General features: G+C 37.1%; 1 protein-coding gene across 1 annotated transcript in view; it reads right to left on the bottom strand.

Annotated features, from left to right (window-relative positions):
* LOC107738210 (telomerase protein component 1-like) overlaps positions 1-19,483 on the bottom strand; it is a gene marked incomplete at its 5' end in the record, with an annotated part of 33,648 nt that overhangs the window by 3,975 nt on the left and 10,190 nt on the right. Inside the window, 32 exon segments of the mRNA XM_016549946.1 lie at positions 1,264-1,600; positions 1,684-1,783; positions 1,938-2,075; positions 2,542-2,663; positions 2,792-2,922; positions 3,069-3,204; positions 4,343-4,428; positions 4,520-4,649; positions 4,729-4,857; positions 7,620-7,843; positions 7,920-8,091; positions 8,454-8,510; positions 9,150-9,362; positions 9,433-9,588; positions 9,673-9,772; positions 10,219-10,343; positions 10,450-10,570; positions 12,683-12,890; positions 13,073-13,117; positions 13,223-13,337; positions 13,438-13,526; positions 13,983-14,116; positions 14,194-14,353; positions 15,378-15,510; positions 15,635-15,727; positions 15,820-15,999; positions 16,115-16,256; positions 16,334-16,518; positions 16,610-16,795; positions 17,537-17,654; positions 17,732-17,845; positions 18,025-18,146. Of these exon segments, the coding sequence (XP_016405432.1) occupies positions 1,264-1,600; positions 1,684-1,783; positions 1,938-2,075; positions 2,542-2,663; positions 2,792-2,922; positions 3,069-3,204; positions 4,343-4,428; positions 4,520-4,649; positions 4,729-4,857; positions 7,620-7,843; positions 7,920-8,091; positions 8,454-8,510; positions 9,150-9,362; positions 9,433-9,588; positions 9,673-9,772; positions 10,219-10,343; positions 10,450-10,570; positions 12,683-12,890; positions 13,073-13,117; positions 13,223-13,337; positions 13,438-13,526; positions 13,983-14,116; positions 14,194-14,353; positions 15,378-15,510; positions 15,635-15,727; positions 15,820-15,999; positions 16,115-16,256; positions 16,334-16,518; positions 16,610-16,795; positions 17,537-17,654; positions 17,732-17,845; positions 18,025-18,146 (4,501 nt within the window).

Consider the following 19,483-nt stretch of genomic DNA (forward strand, 5'->3'; position numbering starts at 1 on the left):
GTTAACACACCCAATTCAGATAACCAGCTCGTTAGAAGAGAGCTACATGCATGAACTGTGTTCCGATTGATATGATCCCTACACAGTGTTCATTGCTCCCTACTCCCTGAGCAGGGGAAATCCGTTGAAGTTTACTTCACTTCGGAACATGGGCTGGAATTGGGAACCGCTGATGTAGCCTATTGTAGTAATGTTGTCACTGGTATTCTGGTCTGTGAGCGTAAATGCGTTCAGGGGGCGTGGCTTTGGACAGCGATTGCAGGGAGGGTGGGACGTTCGCTTTCAGTGCTATCAGGCTAAAGTTAGCATTTTCCAAGATCTCCTACTGCACCTTTAATTGATTCTCATTTTTACGGAACGATATCGATTCTTAAATCCCAAGAATCGATTAGTCTAGCCTGTTTTCAGTTAATGGACTGAACGTTGAAGGGGACGGAATGTCCCATCCAATATATCGCAATAAGCATTGTGCTTTGGCTCTTTTAATATGAAACAAAGTCTCAAATTTCAAATTCTGTCCATTGTATTGCAGTATTCAAACAATAAATGCCGTTTTGGCGCTGTTTAATGTGGAGTGACAGATCTCAGTTCAACAGACGCGGCAGCGCGAGGCGCACGTGAACTGATCATCCCCTCCACATTAATACCAGTTTCAGCACAAAATAAACATGACTAAACATCCGAAGGTAAGTTGAAAGAAAGAGTATAACTTTACAATCCGTATCCATGTAATCGCTCAATCAGTGTTTCAGCTGCGCAAAGACGTCAATATAACGGCTTGTAAACAATGCCACGTAACATCACATTTACCTCAGAAAAATAAACTGTAGAGAGGGGCATTTTGCTAAATTTATGCACCATATAACATATTCATTATAAATTTTACTGTTCTTCAATGTTTAATTTATGTTTGAATAAATCCATCAAGATTTTATGACAGACACCATTATGTTTATATTTAAAAAAAAATTTGAAGTAGAAATATGATGTAATTGTAACTTTATTATTTTAAAAACTTCATTAAGTGAAATTAACAAATCAGTTCATTTTAACCTTTAATATTATAGTAATGTAGTACCAACTGACTCTCATGTATATTTTACAGCATTAGTTGAGAGATTTTTTTTTCCTTGAGAAAATTTGGCATGCACTGTACCTGATATATATCGATATGAATCAAATCAAATTGGTAATCGAATCGTAAGCTTGTGAATGAGAATCGAATCGAATCGTGAAATTTGTGTCAAAACCCAGCCCTAGTACCGTTCTGCACTGCTGCGGCTGTGATCCAGGTGCTGATCTGCGCAGCCCTCTGGATTGCAATTTGCCTCTCCCTCCGCAGTTCCTCACTCAGTTTCTTCGGCTCCTCTTCCTCCTGCTGCTGCTGCTCTTCCACTTCCTCCTCCTGCTCCTGCTGCTGCCGCTGTTCTTCCTCCTGCTGCTGTTCCCCCTCCTCCGGCTGCTGCTTCTCCTTCTCCTCCTGCTGCCGCCGCTCCTCCATTTTCTCATCTCTTTCCTCCTCTTCCTCTAAGTAATCCGGCCTCTGGCCCACTGCATCTTCACAAAAGGTTATGTCAGACCCACTCGAATTCACAGACAACTGGAAGACATCATTTCAGATTATTATAACAATTTTCACTGTCAATGTCAATATCACACGATAATGACAGATGATGAACTTACAATGAGGCCAATGTACAGAACGCCCTGTTTCTGACCCAACAGCCAAAAGCTCTTGCTATCATTCACCATGACGCCGAGAGGATATACCTCGTTTGCCCAGCTACAATAAAACACATACTGTACATTTACTTATTACCCAGTGAAGGAATGGAATGTTATTATTCACTATGCACTTGCCACCTTGCATGGGAAAATGCTTAACAGAGGAGTGCAGGAAAGCTGTATAAAAAATAGTAATAATAGAGTTTATTTACGTAAAAACTTCTCTGATCTCGTCTTTAGTAGAGACCACATCAATGATTTTTCCATCCGTACATACTCCAAACAGACTGCCACAGTAGAACAAAAAGCTCATAGGAGACTTCACTTTGAATGAAGACACCTTACCGAGTCTGGAACAAAATAAAATAATAACTGATCATTGGCAGATAATAAGAATCTATACTATTTTGTTTAAATAAATGTAAAATAAAACACAAAAAAAAATCAATCATTTAAATTTTAGTGAAATGTAAAGTGAATTTAGAACATTATGACAGTATTAAATATGGATATTCATTTTGAGATTAATTAAAGTTTACATTTAACAATATAAATAAATGATAAAAAAAAAATTTAATCATAAATTATTAGATTTTTAGATTAAGTTAATCCTAAAGTGATCCAATCCAAAAATCACATAATTATTATTATGAAATAAATAACATTATTATGCTTGTAATTACACTACTGAAATGAAATGCATTTTCAAGGACAGGCATATAAATACACACACATATTCTTGGTTCAAAATGGCACAATTTGGGCACAAGTTTGCAAAACTGAAGTATGGAAGTGAAGAGGCTTAAAAGTCATTACCCCACAATGCACTTCTTGACATCCCGCTCCAGCTTCCAGATACAGACAGAGCAGTTGCTGCAACCCACCGCCAGCTCATCGTCCGGCATCTCAGTGACTGCACATAAGCTGCCATCACTGACCTTCAAACAACACACACAGAGCCGTTCACTCTGACATTTCCAACTGAAAGAGGGTAAAGAGCACACTCACACTGTATTTTTAATAACTGATCAACAAATAATAATGTCAGTTCCCAACCCATGATTACCTTCTTACAGTAAACTATTGAATTCTGAAGCCATATCTCCAATCTGCCTGTGTCATAACCACACACCATGAGATCATCAGTACCCAGGAAGCACACAGCTCTGACAATGCCTTTCTGGCAGTGAGGGGTTTCTGTGGATGAATGTATATAAAAAAAGTTAAGTTAATAATACCAAACAAATGCTATATTTGGATGCACTGCTATAGTTTCACAAAAAAACAAGTGTTGCGATTTTTGCATCAATTAGGATTCTGCTTTTTTGACCATTCTGTCATACCCATTGCTGTGGTGACGCTCCATGACCTGAGGGAACGATCAGCTGAGACAGTGAGAAACTCCGGCAGTCCGGCCTTTTTGCACACTAAAGACTGGATTTCTGCACTGTGCCCATGCAGAGTGTTGTGATGCTGTACCTATGAAAACCATTTTTGAGAATAAATTAGGAATGGACTGATATTACAATTCTGACCGATACAGATACGACAACAATTATTTTCATTTTATGGCCAGTAACAACAAATGGTGAATATCAAATTCTCTACTATATTGTCTAAAACAACACTTATATTTTAGAAATAAATTAACCATCACATCATAATGTACAATATGAAAATGGATTCCTTTTGAGATTTGCTAAAGATTAAATTTAGCAGTATTATTAAATTACTAGTGTTATTCAAACATTAACTGTAAGTGAGCATTTAATGACCGCAAATTCTCAGGAAATTGTGTGAGATATAAACTCAGAATTCTGCCTTTTTGTCAGTGAATTCTGAGTTCACTTCTCACAATTCTGTTTTTTTTTTTTGTTTAAAGGGGTCATATGATGCGATTTAAATTTTTCCTTTCTCTTTGAAGTGTTACAAGCTCTTGGTGCATAAAGAAGATCTGTAAAGTTGCAAAGCTTCGTTTGTAATGGGTTTTAATGTTTTTGTCTCGTCGCTCCAGGACACGGCCTTACAGTATGGTAAGGGGCGTAACATTTCCGTCACACACTTGATGGTATTCGGCCAATCACAATGCACTGGATAGCTGGCCAATCAGAGCACACCTCGCTTTTTCAGACCGATGAGCTTTGTAAAAATCGACGCGTTTCAGAAAGGTGGGGCATAGAGGAGAAACAATAATGTACAGTATGTGGAAAACAATGTTTTTTGAACCTTAAACCGCATAAACACATTTCATTACACCAAATACACAAAATAATGTTCTTTTTAGCAACATCATATGACCCCTTTAATAAAAAAGGTAATTGCGACTTTGCAACTGACTTTATTCCTCGTAATTCTGAGTTTATGTCTTGCAATTCTGTATTGCATGTAAAAGAGTCTAAATTATGAGGAAAAAGTTGCAATTACCTTTTTTATTTTTTTATCCTATGGCTGGACAAGCTTCCATAAATATCGACTGATGACCAGTATAGTATCGATATATTATGCATCCCAAGAATTAATCTCTGGGAAATATTTTAAATACCTGATTTTCAATTAATTTTTATTTTTAAAAGTATGTAATTAAACAAACTATTAATGAAAAACATTGAGTTGTTACCTGCAGTGGATGCCAGAGTTTAACCGTTCCCTCTTCTGATGCTGAAGCTACTAGTAAATCTTTCGGTTTTAAATTCTTTTCCAGATCTGTGTGGAAAAAATATTTTTGCAGGATACATATCTATATTTCGATATCAAACAGCTATTTGTGTGTACATGTGTATATTAGTCACTGTACCTGGCTGAGAGACAACAGTGCAGTGATGGAGACGTGACTTGTGGGCCTGGATCCTGGTGATTTCTACCCCTGATTCCCACTTCCAAACCATCAGCAGTCCGTCTGTAGAGCCTGCCATTACATGATCCTCCTAAAGACATAAAAAAACTACATAAATATAAACAGGTTCCACTTCTGTATGTCTTTGCAACATGGCACAGCTGTCTTACCCAACAGCACAATGTGCTCAGAGATGAACTAGAGAGGATCTCTCTCAACAAACGTCCTGTCTGGATATCCCACATCCGCAGCTTACAGTCACTGGAGCAGCTGAGCTGAGGTGAGAGAGAGGTTTTGTACTCCGTTACAGACACACAGAGTCAGATGCTGATAACATGAACTAAACAGCACTTTGTAGGCATTTAGCAAATAGAAAATAAAATAAAAAATAAAATGCTAAATAGAAAATAAAAAACATTTTAATAAAAATATTTAAATAAAACGTATTTTAAATAAAAGAATTGTTGAATAAAGTCGTTATTTTTGTTTTCTTTGCACACAAAAAGTATTCTCGTAGCTTTATAACATTAAAGTTGAACCACTGATGTCACATGGATTATTGTAACGATTTCCTTGCTTCGTTTTGGACCCTTGATTGTGTAAGGATCCTTGCTTGTCTATGGAGGGTCAGAGAGCTCTTTCGGAATGCATCAAAAATATCTTAATTTGTGTTCCGAAGATGAACGAAGGCCTTACAGATTTGGAACGACATGAGGGTGAGTAATTAATGACAGAATTTTCATTTTTTGGGTGAACTATCCCTTTAAAGAACGCGACACACAAGTCTCCCGGAAATACTGTAGAATTCAACCAATCAGATGACGACTTCGAAACTCCTGAAGTGTTTCCATTTTTGTGTGCCATATTCATCAGATGTTCAGCCGACGGCCCCATCTGAGGCTGAGACTAGGCTTGCTTATTTGGGCACACTTGAATGATTTGCACAGACACTATTGGATGAGAACTGAACTGAGCTGCATGCTGACATCACTGGTTTAAATTGATGGACATTACACAGTTATTGAACCAAACTGAACCAAAATTGAACTGATTTCAACTGAATAATGACTGTTTACCATTATGTTTTTAGAGCTCTTCAACAGAATTAGATTTTTTTGCATCATTGAACCACTATTTTGTTGTCTATAGTTGTAAAGCTGCTTTAAAACACTGTTTCGTGTTCATGTTGTGTCGTGTGTTTCTTTCTGTCTTTGCTTCTCTTATTTACTTTCACTTTCTTAGTTATTTCTTATGACTATTTGATTAGCCACTGGTCCATTAGCCGCTGACGTCACCCATCCTGCCGTTCCCAATCGGACAAGACCACCCCAGATAAAAGAGCATGCCAGACCACCTGCAAGCCCCCCATGTTGTTGCGGTTTTGTGCTCGTCATTTTTGTTGCCATCCTGCTTGATTCTTTTATCCCCTTTTGTTTGTTGCTTGCCCTGTGTGTACATTTGGCTTCATTATATATATATGTCCCCACTCACCCCTTAATGTAACATATTTAAGCACGCGTTTTATTATTTGTTACGAGGCCGGTAAGAAGCGGACAGGTAAGCACATCACGTGACATACACTGCAACACGTAGGATTCTGCCTTTGTATAGTACATTAGGTTAGGGGCGAGTGCCACTCCTTGTACTTTTGCTTTTGGCTAGATAGTGTAGTTTAGTTAGGGCGTCTCGGATGCTGAAGACTTTTCTTTTTCACATTTTCTTTTCGTAGTTAGGCTTAGGGGGATATTTATAAGTTAGAGGGTGTTTGGTTTTGTTATTTTCTTTTATTTGGCGCTGCCCGCATACCTTCTTCCCATTCCCTTTGTCTTGTGTACAGGGCCGGATTTACCTCTTTTCGTGACATAGGCAAAACTAATTTTGGGCCCCCCTTCCCTATTAATATAATAGGCCTAATATTACCACCCAAGCAAAAAAAAATATTTCTTAATCAGTGGAAACCGTTACAGTGTTTTCTATCGCAATAAGCGCTTGCGTTAAGTCAATAAAAATCGAATGTAGGTTCTTAAATTTGTTTGAGAATTCAAACAAATTGCATTTCATTCCATTAATAGGCGCGGCGACGTGGCCACATAACCACTTCGGGAGTGCATTATTTCTCTAATAATTTTAACGGCCTGGAGTCACAATCACACATCAATTGTTCAGATGTTTTGTTTCAAGACATTTTACATGTTTCCGTCCTGAAATCTCGTGGGTGTTGAACTATCTAATTTTTTACGCACCTCATCCCAAACCTTCCGTTGCAAATTCCAAAACGTCATTTTAGAGCTAATAACAGAGGCTTGAGCCATTGATATGCAGGCTAATGCAGTTATTAATGCAGTCTAACGCAGTTATTAGAGAGAGAGAAAGAGCGAAAGGGAGAGATTAAGTGCGTGTGAATACTTGCGTCTGTGCGTCTCTCAACAGTATTCAGCAGCAGAGTCTACTAATAACGAATCTTTGAACTGCTTCAAGAACCTCGCTACTGAGAAATGTCATGTAGCTTTTCAGCTGCGAAACTCTTTTATTGATAAATTCGCGGGGCAGCCGCAGCGCTGATGACAAGTTTCTGTCCGCGACTCCGTGTGTGTGCGCTATTTGCTCAATGTCTTCTGGGGTTTTGGTTCTTTTACTGTTGTAGATATCCCATAGTATAACAAAAATATTATATATATCTCTTCATTGTGTTTGGGCCCCCCCTGGACGAGCAAGCATAGGCAAGTGCCTAGAATGCCTATGCGTAAATCCAGCCCTGCTTGTGTATGACTGTTTCTGTAAATACTGTACATATACTTATACCACTTTTTGTGGCACCATTAAACCCTTATATTTACCTCGCATTTACCCTTAATAAATCACTCTGCGCTATATTCTTCTGGTTTCGTGGCTCTTTGCCCCACACATTGGCTGTACGTATTTATTTTTCATGTCAATTTTATATGTTGGACTCCAGTACCCTTAGACCACTTTGGGTTCGTAACACACTGTATATCTGTACTGTATGAAAGTGCTATATAAATAAAGGTTAAAAAATATTTTGTGTACACTGACCAGATGCAGAAGCCACACAGGTGGAGTTTTGAGCCAGGGCGAGAATAGGTCCCTTCTGCACGCCAAAAGATCCTACCAACACAAGATTTTCTGGATTTTCTCCTTGCCTTTCCCAGACCCTGAGACGGTGATCCATGGCCCCCGACAGCAGCAGCTCTGTTTCTTTGACCTCCATCCACATGAGGCAGAGCATGGACACCAGGAGGTCCTCACTGGACCAAACCTTCTCTCCTACAGCACAAAACATTTTGGGATGAGTTCTGCTCCTGCTCTATAGTTTTTTAAATGGATGTAAATGTTTATTTACCTGATTTAAATTTGAACATTTTGATACCACCTCCATGGTAGCCCACAGCAGTGTATCCACCGGCTACAGCCACACACAGAGCATTAGCTTCATCTTCATTTCTATGCCTGGCTCTGGCATGTTTTTGTTGTTGCAATGTTGGTGTCTGCAAATGATGATTAAATAACATCATCTTGAAAGGAAAGGAAAGGAAAGGAAAGGAAAGGACAGGATATGACGTGTGGCCAAGTATGGTGTCCCATACTCAGAATTTGTGCTCTGCATTTAACCCATTCACAAAAGAGGGCTTTTAAAGACACTCCGTTGTTGTTTCTTATGTATTTATACACCCGTTAGTTAAATTAACAGACCTAAATATCACACAAATATGTACAAGTTTACAAAGACCAACAGAGGCAAAGGTCTTTTATAAAAAAAGGTCTGTAAGTCAAGCAGTTCAGGCTGAATTTATTTCAGAATTTAATACTGATAAGTAGTATAAGCAGTAAAAATTCTAAAATTAATAGCAATGCTAATGCAAGAACCTGAAAGTACCTTTTCTTCTCCCAGTACAGCAACAGTTTGCCCAAGACCACCAGACCATACATGAACCTAGACAACAAAAAAGTATTCAATTAATACTGAGTGTTTTAAGATGCATGGCAGAGTGAATCACTGTAACAAAATCTCGCAAACTTCCCTTAGCATTTCCCCCTCAGGGGAATCCCCGCTGCCATTTAGAAGCGCATGCCACCTCGTGAAGTGGACGAGGGAAGTTTATATGGACAGACCCTCGACCCCTCGATTTTGACAGAGGGAGCGAGTCATTCATATGTCATGCTTCATATGCACACTTCAGGCCACTTAATAGACCACAATGCAACACGATTATGACGATCTTGCAGATCGTGTTTAATTTATCCCCACCCCAAAGAACTCTATAATATATAAATTATTTTTTTAACATTTATAACAGCCCAAGCATTCCTATATACATATAGAATGCTGCACCAAACAAATTCGTAAGGGGAAAAATGTAAACAATAAACCAACTCCATAGCGGATTCTAAGTGATCAAGGGCTTAGGACATTCCAATTCAGCCCATTCTAAGGGTTCCGCCAGTAGTGGGCACTCATGCAATGTAATCAATGACGTACATTCGAGTAAACAAGACAGAGGGAAGTTTGCGAGTGAAGGTCATAAAAAAAATGGGATGGAACGCAGCCTAACTGTAAGATCATATTCCTCACCACACTGTCATGTCCAGCGCTCAGCAAGAGGTTTCCTCCCTGCAGGAAGTTTAGTGACTGCGTGGAGCCGCGGTGAGCATGATAACTGCCCACACAAGCAGCTGCTGCCACTGACCAGAGCCGCACTTCTCCTGACAGACAGCCTGAGCACAACATGGAGGAGCAGGGAGAGAAAGACAGACTCCGCACTGAACTCTGATGACCTAACAGAGTCTAAATAGAATAGAAATGGTAAGTTTTAGTATATAAGGCATAATGACATGTCTTTGGTGCCGTTCCTCACCGTAACGTTTTTCTGTTCAAGCCAGTTCCACAAACGAACGGCTCCATCCCAGCATCCCACTGCCACGAGCTGACCCTCAAGGTCAAAGTTCACACAGTTCAGGGGGGAGGGATTCATGAGAGAAGCCACCTCTGTGCTCTTCTGCACTGACCACACCTCACACATAAATGACGAAAACTTTAAAACAGCACAACATCACATGTAGTTCAGAATTAAACAGATTTTTTTTCTTGGTTTTACCTTCAAGTTTAAGTCTAGTGAGATAGTAGCAAAGAATTTTCTGTCTGGACTGACATCACATCCTGTGATCTTGCTGGAGTGAGCATTTACATGGGCAGTTCTTAAAGTGATGGAATTTTTTCACAGGTTAGTCATATTTCATTAAAGGGTTAGTTCACCCAAAAATGAAAATTAGGCTGTTTTACTCACCCCCGAGGCATCCTAGGTGTATATGACTCTCTTCTTTCAGACGAATCCAGTCGGAGTTGTATTAAAAATTGTCCTGGCTATTCCAAGCTCTATCATTGCAGTCAGCGGGTGTTGCAGTGCTTCAGTCCAAAATAAGTTAAATAAAAAGCGCCCATCCATAAAAAAAAGTGTCTCATATGGCTCCTGGGGGTGAACAAAGACCTCCAGTAGCGAATCGATGCGTTTTTGTAAGAAAAATAACCATATTTAAAACATAATAATCACTTGTGAAAGACTTTTTGAAAGACTTGAAAGAGCATTTTTGGGTGAACTAACCCTTTAATATTTAATTCATGTGAGTCAGGAAAAAAAAATTACCTGCAACCACTCGCAACATCCCACACCTCCACCTGCCCATCAAACGAGGTTGTTGCCAGAAGCTCCTCCCCAAGAAAGATGCAACCGGAGATGCCATCACCACTGCTCATCAATGACTTCACTTCCTGTTCGCAAAAAAAAAAAAAAAAAAGTCAATTGTTATGTCCACTGACATATCTTAAAAATGCAGAAAATCATAGTAGATTTCCATTTTTTATGCTTAAATGTTACCTGTCCAGTCTCTGTATGCAGGAAGTGAATTGTTCCGTCTCCGGTTCCTACTGCTACAAGTTTTCCATTAGGACTCACCACCACACAACTCGGCTCAGAGTGGAAGGTGGAAACCAGCTCACTGAGCAGAAAAAAACAATATTAAAACATATTTTAAAAAATTGTAGATAAATAACTTTTGTACATAGTGCTGTCCAAAACGTCTGAAACATCATTATTCAATTACATCTGATTCAAACATGAAAATTTAATATATAATTTAAACATGGAAAAAAAGAAATATTATATCTTATATTTCCAATATAAGAAATATTGGAAAATTTTGCATAATCAAATTTGTGACACTTACTATGTTAAATTCTAAATAGCATAAATAGCCGTTATTAGATAGCTAAACTAAATAGTATTTCCACAGGTTCTACAGTATTTCTCCCTATCAATCTGGGCCCGTTTTCATGAAAAATCTTAGTACAAAGAGTTGCTCCTAGTAACAAAATTCTAAGAAAATTCTTAGAAATGTGGGTTTTCCTCTTAAAATTAAAGAAAAGATAATATAGTAGAATATAGTAAAAGATAATACAGATAGTAAAGAAAAAAGTAATTCAGTAAGCATCTTAACCCTTAAAAGAGGTCTTAGGTCCAAAATTGTTAGGAGTATGGACAAGGGCTTTTAAGAGGCTTAAGAGTTTCTTTAGTCTGACGGCATTTTAGTGCCACATTAAAAAAATCTAAGATTACGAGATTTAAGTCGTAATATTTTGAGAAAAAAGTCAAAATTACGAGAATAAAGTCGTAGCAATACGAGAATAAAGTCAAAATATTTTGAAAATAAAGTCAAAATTACAATAAAGTCACAATTATAAGAATAAAGCTGAAATATTTTGAGAATAAATTCAAAACTACGAGAATAAAGTCAAAATTACGAGAATTAAGTCGTAGCATTTATGAGATTAAAGTTATTATATTTTGAGAGTATAGCCTGTATTGCGCATGCAAATGTCCCCGATTGGGAGCACCTGGAGAAATTCAAAGCATCAGCTTTCAAATTCTGTCAGGTTTATAGCGAAATACAAACAGTATGTCTTACAATAATGTGTTTTTCATGCTCTTTAATGTGGTGTGACAGATCGCTGTATTCACCTCAGTTTAAGCGGCATATAATTAGACTATCCTATTTTTTTCCATGCCTTCTGATGTTCCTTATATCATGCTATAACTTTAAATAAAGAGGAAAAACACATTTATACTTTGTATTTCGTGATAAAACTGACAGAATTTGAAAGCTGAGCTGTGTTATATTAAAAGCAACAAAGCTTATTGCGATGGTACGCTACAAATAGGCTAATGAATGGATTTGAAGAGGTGAAATATTATTTCATTATTGTAATTATTTCATTTACTGTATTATACCATGAATAAAACAGCTTGTGAATAGTCACTTAACGTTATATACCTCAGAAAACTCAACTCAACTCAAGTTGGAGCCTACTTCAACCTTTGAACGTTTTATTGTTGTTTTTAATTAAATACAGTAGGCTACATGTGAGGAACTGAAAGGTTGGGCGCCACAGACATTTTTTTGCGGAGTAGGTTGTGGAATTTTCAAAAAGAAAACAGTATAATTGAATGAATTGATTGAATACAGCGATTTGTCACACCACATTAAAGAGCTTGAAAAACACATAATTGTAAGACACACCGTTTGTATTTAGCTATAAAACTGACAGATTTTGGAAACTGACTTTTATCCCAGGTGAAAAAAGTACACTTCCATAATGTAATTAAAGTGCTCTATTTTTGCGCACTAATCTTTTACTTAATATACTAAAAATGATTCTTTAGTACTTCTTAAGATAAATTTAAGTGTAATCTAAGTGTACTCAACTGTGCTATTTTGGGACACCATGAATATGAACTAAAATGCACTTTTAACATACTATCACTGTGTTTAAAAAATGTATTTAGTTCCAACTTGTAGTACACTTGAGTGTACTAGTGTATGAAAGATGGGTTCAAGTGTACTACAAGTTGTAACTAAATACATTTTTTAAGTTTTCCTCGCTCAGAGTTGCTCTCAGATTGGTCCCAAATCTCTCTTAAGCTAAGAGTTAAATTAGGAGCTTTCTTAGAGGATTCTTAGAAGCTTTAAAAATATGGGCCCAGGACTCATAAATGACTGTTTAAACTCAGAATAAGAGAATAATGTGCTATTAATAAGGACCAATATTGGTACCTGGCTTCTTTTGGTACTGCATCTGTTTGGTTTAGCCATTTTACAGTATGTACTCCTCCATTTCTTGTCATGCTTTCTGCCCACAAATGGGCAGAGCTGTCACAAGGTTCATTAAGAGCTGTTTGTACAAAGAGAGCAGGCCACTGGGAGAAGAGAAGGCTGTGACGCTTCAGAAAACTCAGACAGTCTTCAAAATCCTTCATGTTATCTGAAAACATGAATTTGGTCCATGAATTTAATATAGGCTTACCACAAAAACATTTATTTGCAATTTCAGTACACATTTCCACTCATTTAGTACACATCATGATCATGAATCTATGTTGAGTCCCTTTTCAAGTCACTATAATCAGGTTTTTATACACATACAATAATATAAAACTAAAATACCAGCTGATGTTTTGGATTGCAGCTGATGGGTCTCATATTTTAGGGCTAAGAGAATAAAAGGAAAAACAATCAGTATGACACCCTGTGAACTATGTAGAAAAAAGACAAATGTACTACTGCTTAAAATCAGAAGCTTTAGGGTTCTCTTACCAAACAAAATGTAGGTCTCCAGAAGTTGGTGAATAAGTCCATGCCGCACATTAGCATAGAGGAAGCAGTAACTGGACAGCAGAAAACACAAAGTCTCCCACTGATTACTGCCCATCTGAGCACAGAGAGAGAGAATATACATTTCTATGAGTTTTGTAACCTCACATTGCTCACTGAAGCTGAAAGATCAAAGAAAAGAGCAGGAGGACACTGACCAGGTGTGCAGGGAGTTGAGACAGAATATCAGCATCAGAGTGAAGAAATGTGTCCTTGCCCTGAGGATTTGACTGCACCCAAAGGTGAGCTGGGAAAAGTTTATACAGAAATAAATATATAAAAACATGCATTGCCTTTTAAAACGTTTGGGGTCGGTAAGATTTTTTTTGGGAAGAATTTTCTTATGCTCATCAATTTATTTGATTAAAAAATACAGTAAACAGCAAAATCTATTGTGAAATATTATTTAATTTCAAATAACTTCGATTTTAATGCATTTTAAAATGTAATTTGTTCCTGTGACATCAAAGCAGCCATTACTCCAGTCTTCAGAGTCACATGATCCTTCAGAAATCATTTTAATATCTAATAATTTTTTTTTCAAGATTCTCTGATAAAAAAAAAAGAACAGCAGTGATTTGAAATAAAAATCTTTTGTAACAATATAAAAGTCTCAATTTAATGCATCCTTAAAAAAACTAACCATAATGATAGTGTATAAAACACATAAAATGCATCATGATTTACATGTATCTTGTTTCACCTGCAATTATCAGATGACTTCTGGTTCTACTCTCCTCAGTAGACAGATACAGACGTTCAAAGGCTGACTTCACCTCTGGATGGGTCAAAATCAGGAGGTCGTCTGAGCCCTGACCATGGGACGGTCCAATTAGGCTGCATTAGAAGAATGACCAAACAAATTATTCCTGGTCAAAAAGTAGTTACTCCTTATATATTTTATCGGGCTGTACCTGTGCAAAGTTCGTGCCAGCTGAGAGAATACTGCCATGGGAACACGGCTCTCTGGATGCCTCGCTATATGGAGAATTTCCTGCCATGTCACCAGCCCACCTCTGGAGTTTAAATCATTGCACATGTTCAGTATAGTGTAAAGAGAACTCTCCCGCAGTCCTGTGAAAGAAAGTGATTATTGATTAGAGAAACATTTATTTTCAATACATCCAGTTAAAAATAAATAAATACATGAAATGTTGTGCTCCATGCAAAAACTTTTATTTAGATAAGGAACTGAACAGAAATTTAAATTAAAATAAAATAAAAACTAATAAAATATTTTAAAAGTCAACAAATAAATTTAAGCTTTTGGATTATGTTTGAAGATTCCTTCATATATCCAATACACATAATTAGTTAATTAATTAATTAATTAAAAAAAAAATATATATATATATATATATATATATATATATATATAAAAACTTCTAACAAATGACCATATAAACTATATAATTCTCAATATTCAATATAGTTTAAGTATAAGCTTTAGCTTAAAGTCCAAATGAAATTAAAATTTACAATATTTATTTTGTTAGCACACATTGCTAGTCCTGAGGTGAACAATTAATTTGTGCAAGTTCATCCACTGAAAAAAAAATTGTTTGTCTTGGTAATCTTTAATCAAAATCTGAACACTTGCTTCCGCTCTTGAATGGCACTGGTGAGGACAGGTGGAGATGGAGAGGAGGAGCGCAAAAATAAAACCCCGCTCTCTATACAATATTCCATTTCAGTTGGAAATACGTCACTATTCGCCACACTGACAAACAGAAAGTCACTTGGCTTGAAAGTGACTTCTGTGTGGCCTGTGCTTCATACATCGCTACACAACAGACACAACAGATCGAATTTACAATACACATTGGACCTTTTTTGTCCATGAAACTTCACTGTAATTTTGTTAATGTGACTGGACTTCAAGATGTAAATTGGGCTACAGGTCAAGTCCCAAGTTCTGGATGATTTACCATGTATTTACTATGATATACTCATTTAGTGCTATATTAGTATCACTATTTGATACTTATCAATGTATTTCCCCTTTAAGAGGGTTGGATATTTGAATGGGACAGGCCCACCCTGGACCCTTTTAAAGCCACATTTACAGAATTAGCAAAACATATATTATGTCTTGTACCGGTGAAGCTGATGGCAAGTGTAGCTAATGCCCATCCCAGTCCTGCTCTGCAATATTGATTCTGCAGCCTCAGCAGACTGTGCTGCACCAGCTCACCAAGAGACTGAGGAAGAGACTGGAGGCTGTCCTTCATCTACAGTAAATAACAAATTTCATAATCAATTTTACGTTTAACTTCAGACTTCTTTAGCAAAACAACATTATGTGGATCACTAAAAAACACATTTAAAAAAATGTATTCTTTAACAATTATTTACCTTCTCAAAGGAGGCATAATTCTTAAGCTCCTCACAAGCCAAACAGAGGTAGAGTGGACTCACAGAGCCTTTCTTCATCAGCAGTGTCTGAAGCTACAGAGGATACACAATGATACATTTACTAGATATGCAAAAAGGTGTCAATTTTTTCTTATATTACTCCCAACAGCAAAAGGGAAGTTCACCTGGTTATTGAAAGCAGAATCGCTCAGTTTCTTTCCAAACTCAACAAGCTGCTTCTGCACAATCTCTTTCTTGTCAGGTAAAGATAATTGCCCCAGTGGAAATGACACAGTACCTTTACTTTTGCTAAGAGTGTTTTGTAGGGATGAATCTGAAGTAACACACAGGACCAAACAGACCCCCTGAGAGGAAAACGAACACAGTGACAGGTTGATGAGAAAGTTTAATCATTTTTAACTACACTTATTTCCAGTAAGTGTGCATATGTTTTTGTGCGTGCATGTTCCTCTCTCTCACTTTAGGGATGTGCTGTGGGATCCATTCTGACACCCTTTGACCTCGACCGTCATGGATATGGTCCGCCCCATCAACAAGCAATGCCAGTGGCTTCTTTTTGTTAAACTCATTCAAGTTCAAGTGGAACTCCGACAACAAGTCTCTGTGATGCAATAAGAGAATAATTATGAAATAATTTTTCTGAAATGACGATGCATGTTACATCAGATACTTCCTTACTTATAATATGTGTTTGGAGGCAACTCTACATCGTCTTTTCTTTTCCTCAGCCATTGAACAAGACAGCGAAGAAGCTGCACAATACTGCAAGCTGACTGGCTAGCATCTGTGGAATAGCATATGACATCACACAGAGGGGCTTTCTTGTTTTTGACAGAGGTTTTGAGTGCCTGGGCCAGGGCAGCCTTAATAAAAAAAGAAGACAAACATAATAACAGATCAAACACTGGCATTAATATATCAAGAACAATGGTTATTCATACAATGTATAGTTACAATGAACACAGTTTTGCCCTCTCCAGGATTTCCTTCAACCATCAGAATTCCTCCTTTTTGCTGACATTCTTGAACTTTTGCTGTTGCCATAGAAATAAGCTTTGCCCTGCCGTGAAACTGCCGCTGTTGGGCATCCTGATGCACTTCCTGTTCCTTAATCTCTGAGGCCACATCTTCATCTGTCTCCTAAAAAAAACAAAAAATGAATTTTAGTGATGAAGAAATTTCCTAAAATAACTCCACTAATTAATAAGGAAATGTAAAAAAAGAAAAAAAGGGGGGGTGTATAAGGGTCCATATGTCAAGAAAAAAATGTATCAAATAAATTATGAAATGTGCAAACATGATGATAAATAGATTAACACGAAAAGAAAAAACAATTTTAAAAGCAAAAATTATTTAGTAAAAAACAGAGAACATTCAATAATCAAATAGAAATTATAATATATAATATATATATTATATAATAATATAATATAAATATTATCTACTGCCCTACGTTTCATTTTCCAACTAGGCCAGAAGGCAGGACCTAATCTGTTGTCTGTCAGATTTTTGAGACCCTGTCATTGGCCAAGGCTGACAGATTTCGGAATATGTAGATTGCAGAATATCCCCATTCCATTATTATAAATATTATTTTTAATATTAATATAATTTTAATATTATATTATTATAAAATTGATATTGATATATAATTGATCAAATATAATTAAGTACTGAATTTTTAAAAAAGTTATATTTTCAATTGAGCCATTTTTTATCAAACTGCAGACTCTCTTATCTTTTTTACCCAAATCATCCTTATTCATTGTTTAATTGATTTATATTTCAACTGATGTATTGATATTTCAAGCGATTGAGTGGCCCCCAAAAAGTGTAACATATGAAAACACTTCTTTTCATGTGTTTTGATCATAGTCTGACCTCCACAAAGAGCTGCTGTATGACTTCCCAGATATCCTCCAGCGCCGCCTTCCCAAAGTCCTCCAGGCCTTTCAGATAGGGCTTTCCATCCACCACCTCACCCCATTCACAGGGATAACTAAGAGAATATGAAGCATTGCAAAAACAAATACATAAATACTCACTGTGCTGACAAAACAAATATGCTGAACTCACTTTTCTGCCACTTTGAAGTCGTTGTTCCGGATCCATGTTTTCAGGCTGTTCATTTTAGCTTCAGCTTCTTTGGATTCTGCCACAAAGTCTGTCCTCCATGCCACTGGCACCGAACTAAACATAAACACATGAAATGTAGATAATGTGACATACTGTATCTAATGTAAATCACAGAGCCACAGAAACATCAGCTTGCAGTTGATATTGTGTTTTCCATTATTTAATTCCTAGGCTGCCGTCTGTCAACTACAAAATGAATCCAGTCAGCAGATAAATAATAAGTGAATGTATACCTGGCGAGACGAGGTGATCTGAAGTAGAAGAACATGCGGCTCTGGGCAGAGTCTGGATACAGAGCTTGAAACTGTCGAATCTCCATTTCAGTGATGGATAACCCATCAGGCGCAGAGTTCAGCTGGCAGAGTGAAGAATGAAAACAATTCATGAGACTTTAGGACAAGGATAAACAGGATATTAAATATCCTGTATCAAGAAACACTTCTTATTAAACTCAATTTTGAAAATGTTGAAAGTTGTGCTGCTTAATATTTTTGTGGAAACAATCTATCTTTTTTTCAAGAATCTATGTTGTGTAGGAAGTTTAAAAAAAAGGAGTTATATGTTATAAATATCTTTACTCTCACTTTTGGTCAATTTAATGCATTCTTGCTTAAAGTATTAATGTCTTTAAATAATAATAATAACAACAATTTGCCCAAGCTTCTGAACAGTAGCATACTTTATTTTTTATTTTTTTTGCCTCTCTTATTTAGCTTGCAACTTTCTGGTCAACGTTAACTCTGGTTAACATTAAACTTGTTATGCAGCAAGACTGTACGTGATTAATAATAATCACTTGGATCACACTTTTAATAAAGCATCTATCAGACAAATAAATGTAATTACCCAGCTGTATTGAGGAAGCTCAGGTAGGGTGGGGCGGGGCGGCACAAGGCCGTATCTCTCTCCCAGAATCCCGAGCAGCAGCTGGCTGCGGCAGACCTCCGACAGACAGAGCTCCACAGCACGGTTAGACTCCTCCTCTGTGACGCCCCAGCGCAGCTCCACTTCCTGCAGGTAGAGGTAGTGCAGAGCGGCTCGTCTCCTGAGCTCGGGAAACACGCTACGCACAAGAACATCCCTCTCCGCATGCATGTCCCTGAACGTAGAAGAGATGAACACTCGCACACCCTTCCATCTATGAAAAGAGAGAAAAGAGAACTGATGAAGACAGGTTTTATTTAGTATTTCATTTCCAACAGTGTTGGGGAAAGTTACTTTTAAAAGTAATGCATTACAATATTGTGTTACTCCCTAAGAAAGTAACTAATTGCATTACTTACCTTTTATTTAAAAGCAATGCGTTATGTTACTTTTGCATTACTTTTTTTCATCTGGCCTGCTTGTTTGTTTTTAATATTAAAAATTCTATTTTTGGCAAATGTAAAAGCCCTTTCTCATCAAAAGTGAAATGAATAAGCCTCAGGCTGAAGGAATTAAATACATATAGGATTTTTGTGTTAACATTTATTTATTGCAGATTTGCATAATATTCTGAGTTTGCTTTTCACTGTTTTTATTCATTTTGAGAAATACTGAATCTGTTTTTGTGCAAGTGAGATGAGTAAATGCATGTTTACATTTAGTCTAGAATTACAGTAAATATCGTGTTTACACAGCGCACACAACACCTCTGCACTTACTCTCTATTTCTCTCAACACAGGGACAGGAGAGCTGTCAGTCAATAAATG

This window comes from Sinocyclocheilus rhinocerous, unplaced genomic scaffold (assembly GCF_001515625.1).
Source record: "Sinocyclocheilus rhinocerous isolate Xijiao unplaced genomic scaffold, SAMN03320098_v1.1 scaffold254, whole genome shotgun sequence".
Lineage (NCBI taxonomy): Eukaryota > Metazoa > Chordata > Actinopteri > Cypriniformes > Cyprinidae > Sinocyclocheilus > Sinocyclocheilus rhinocerous.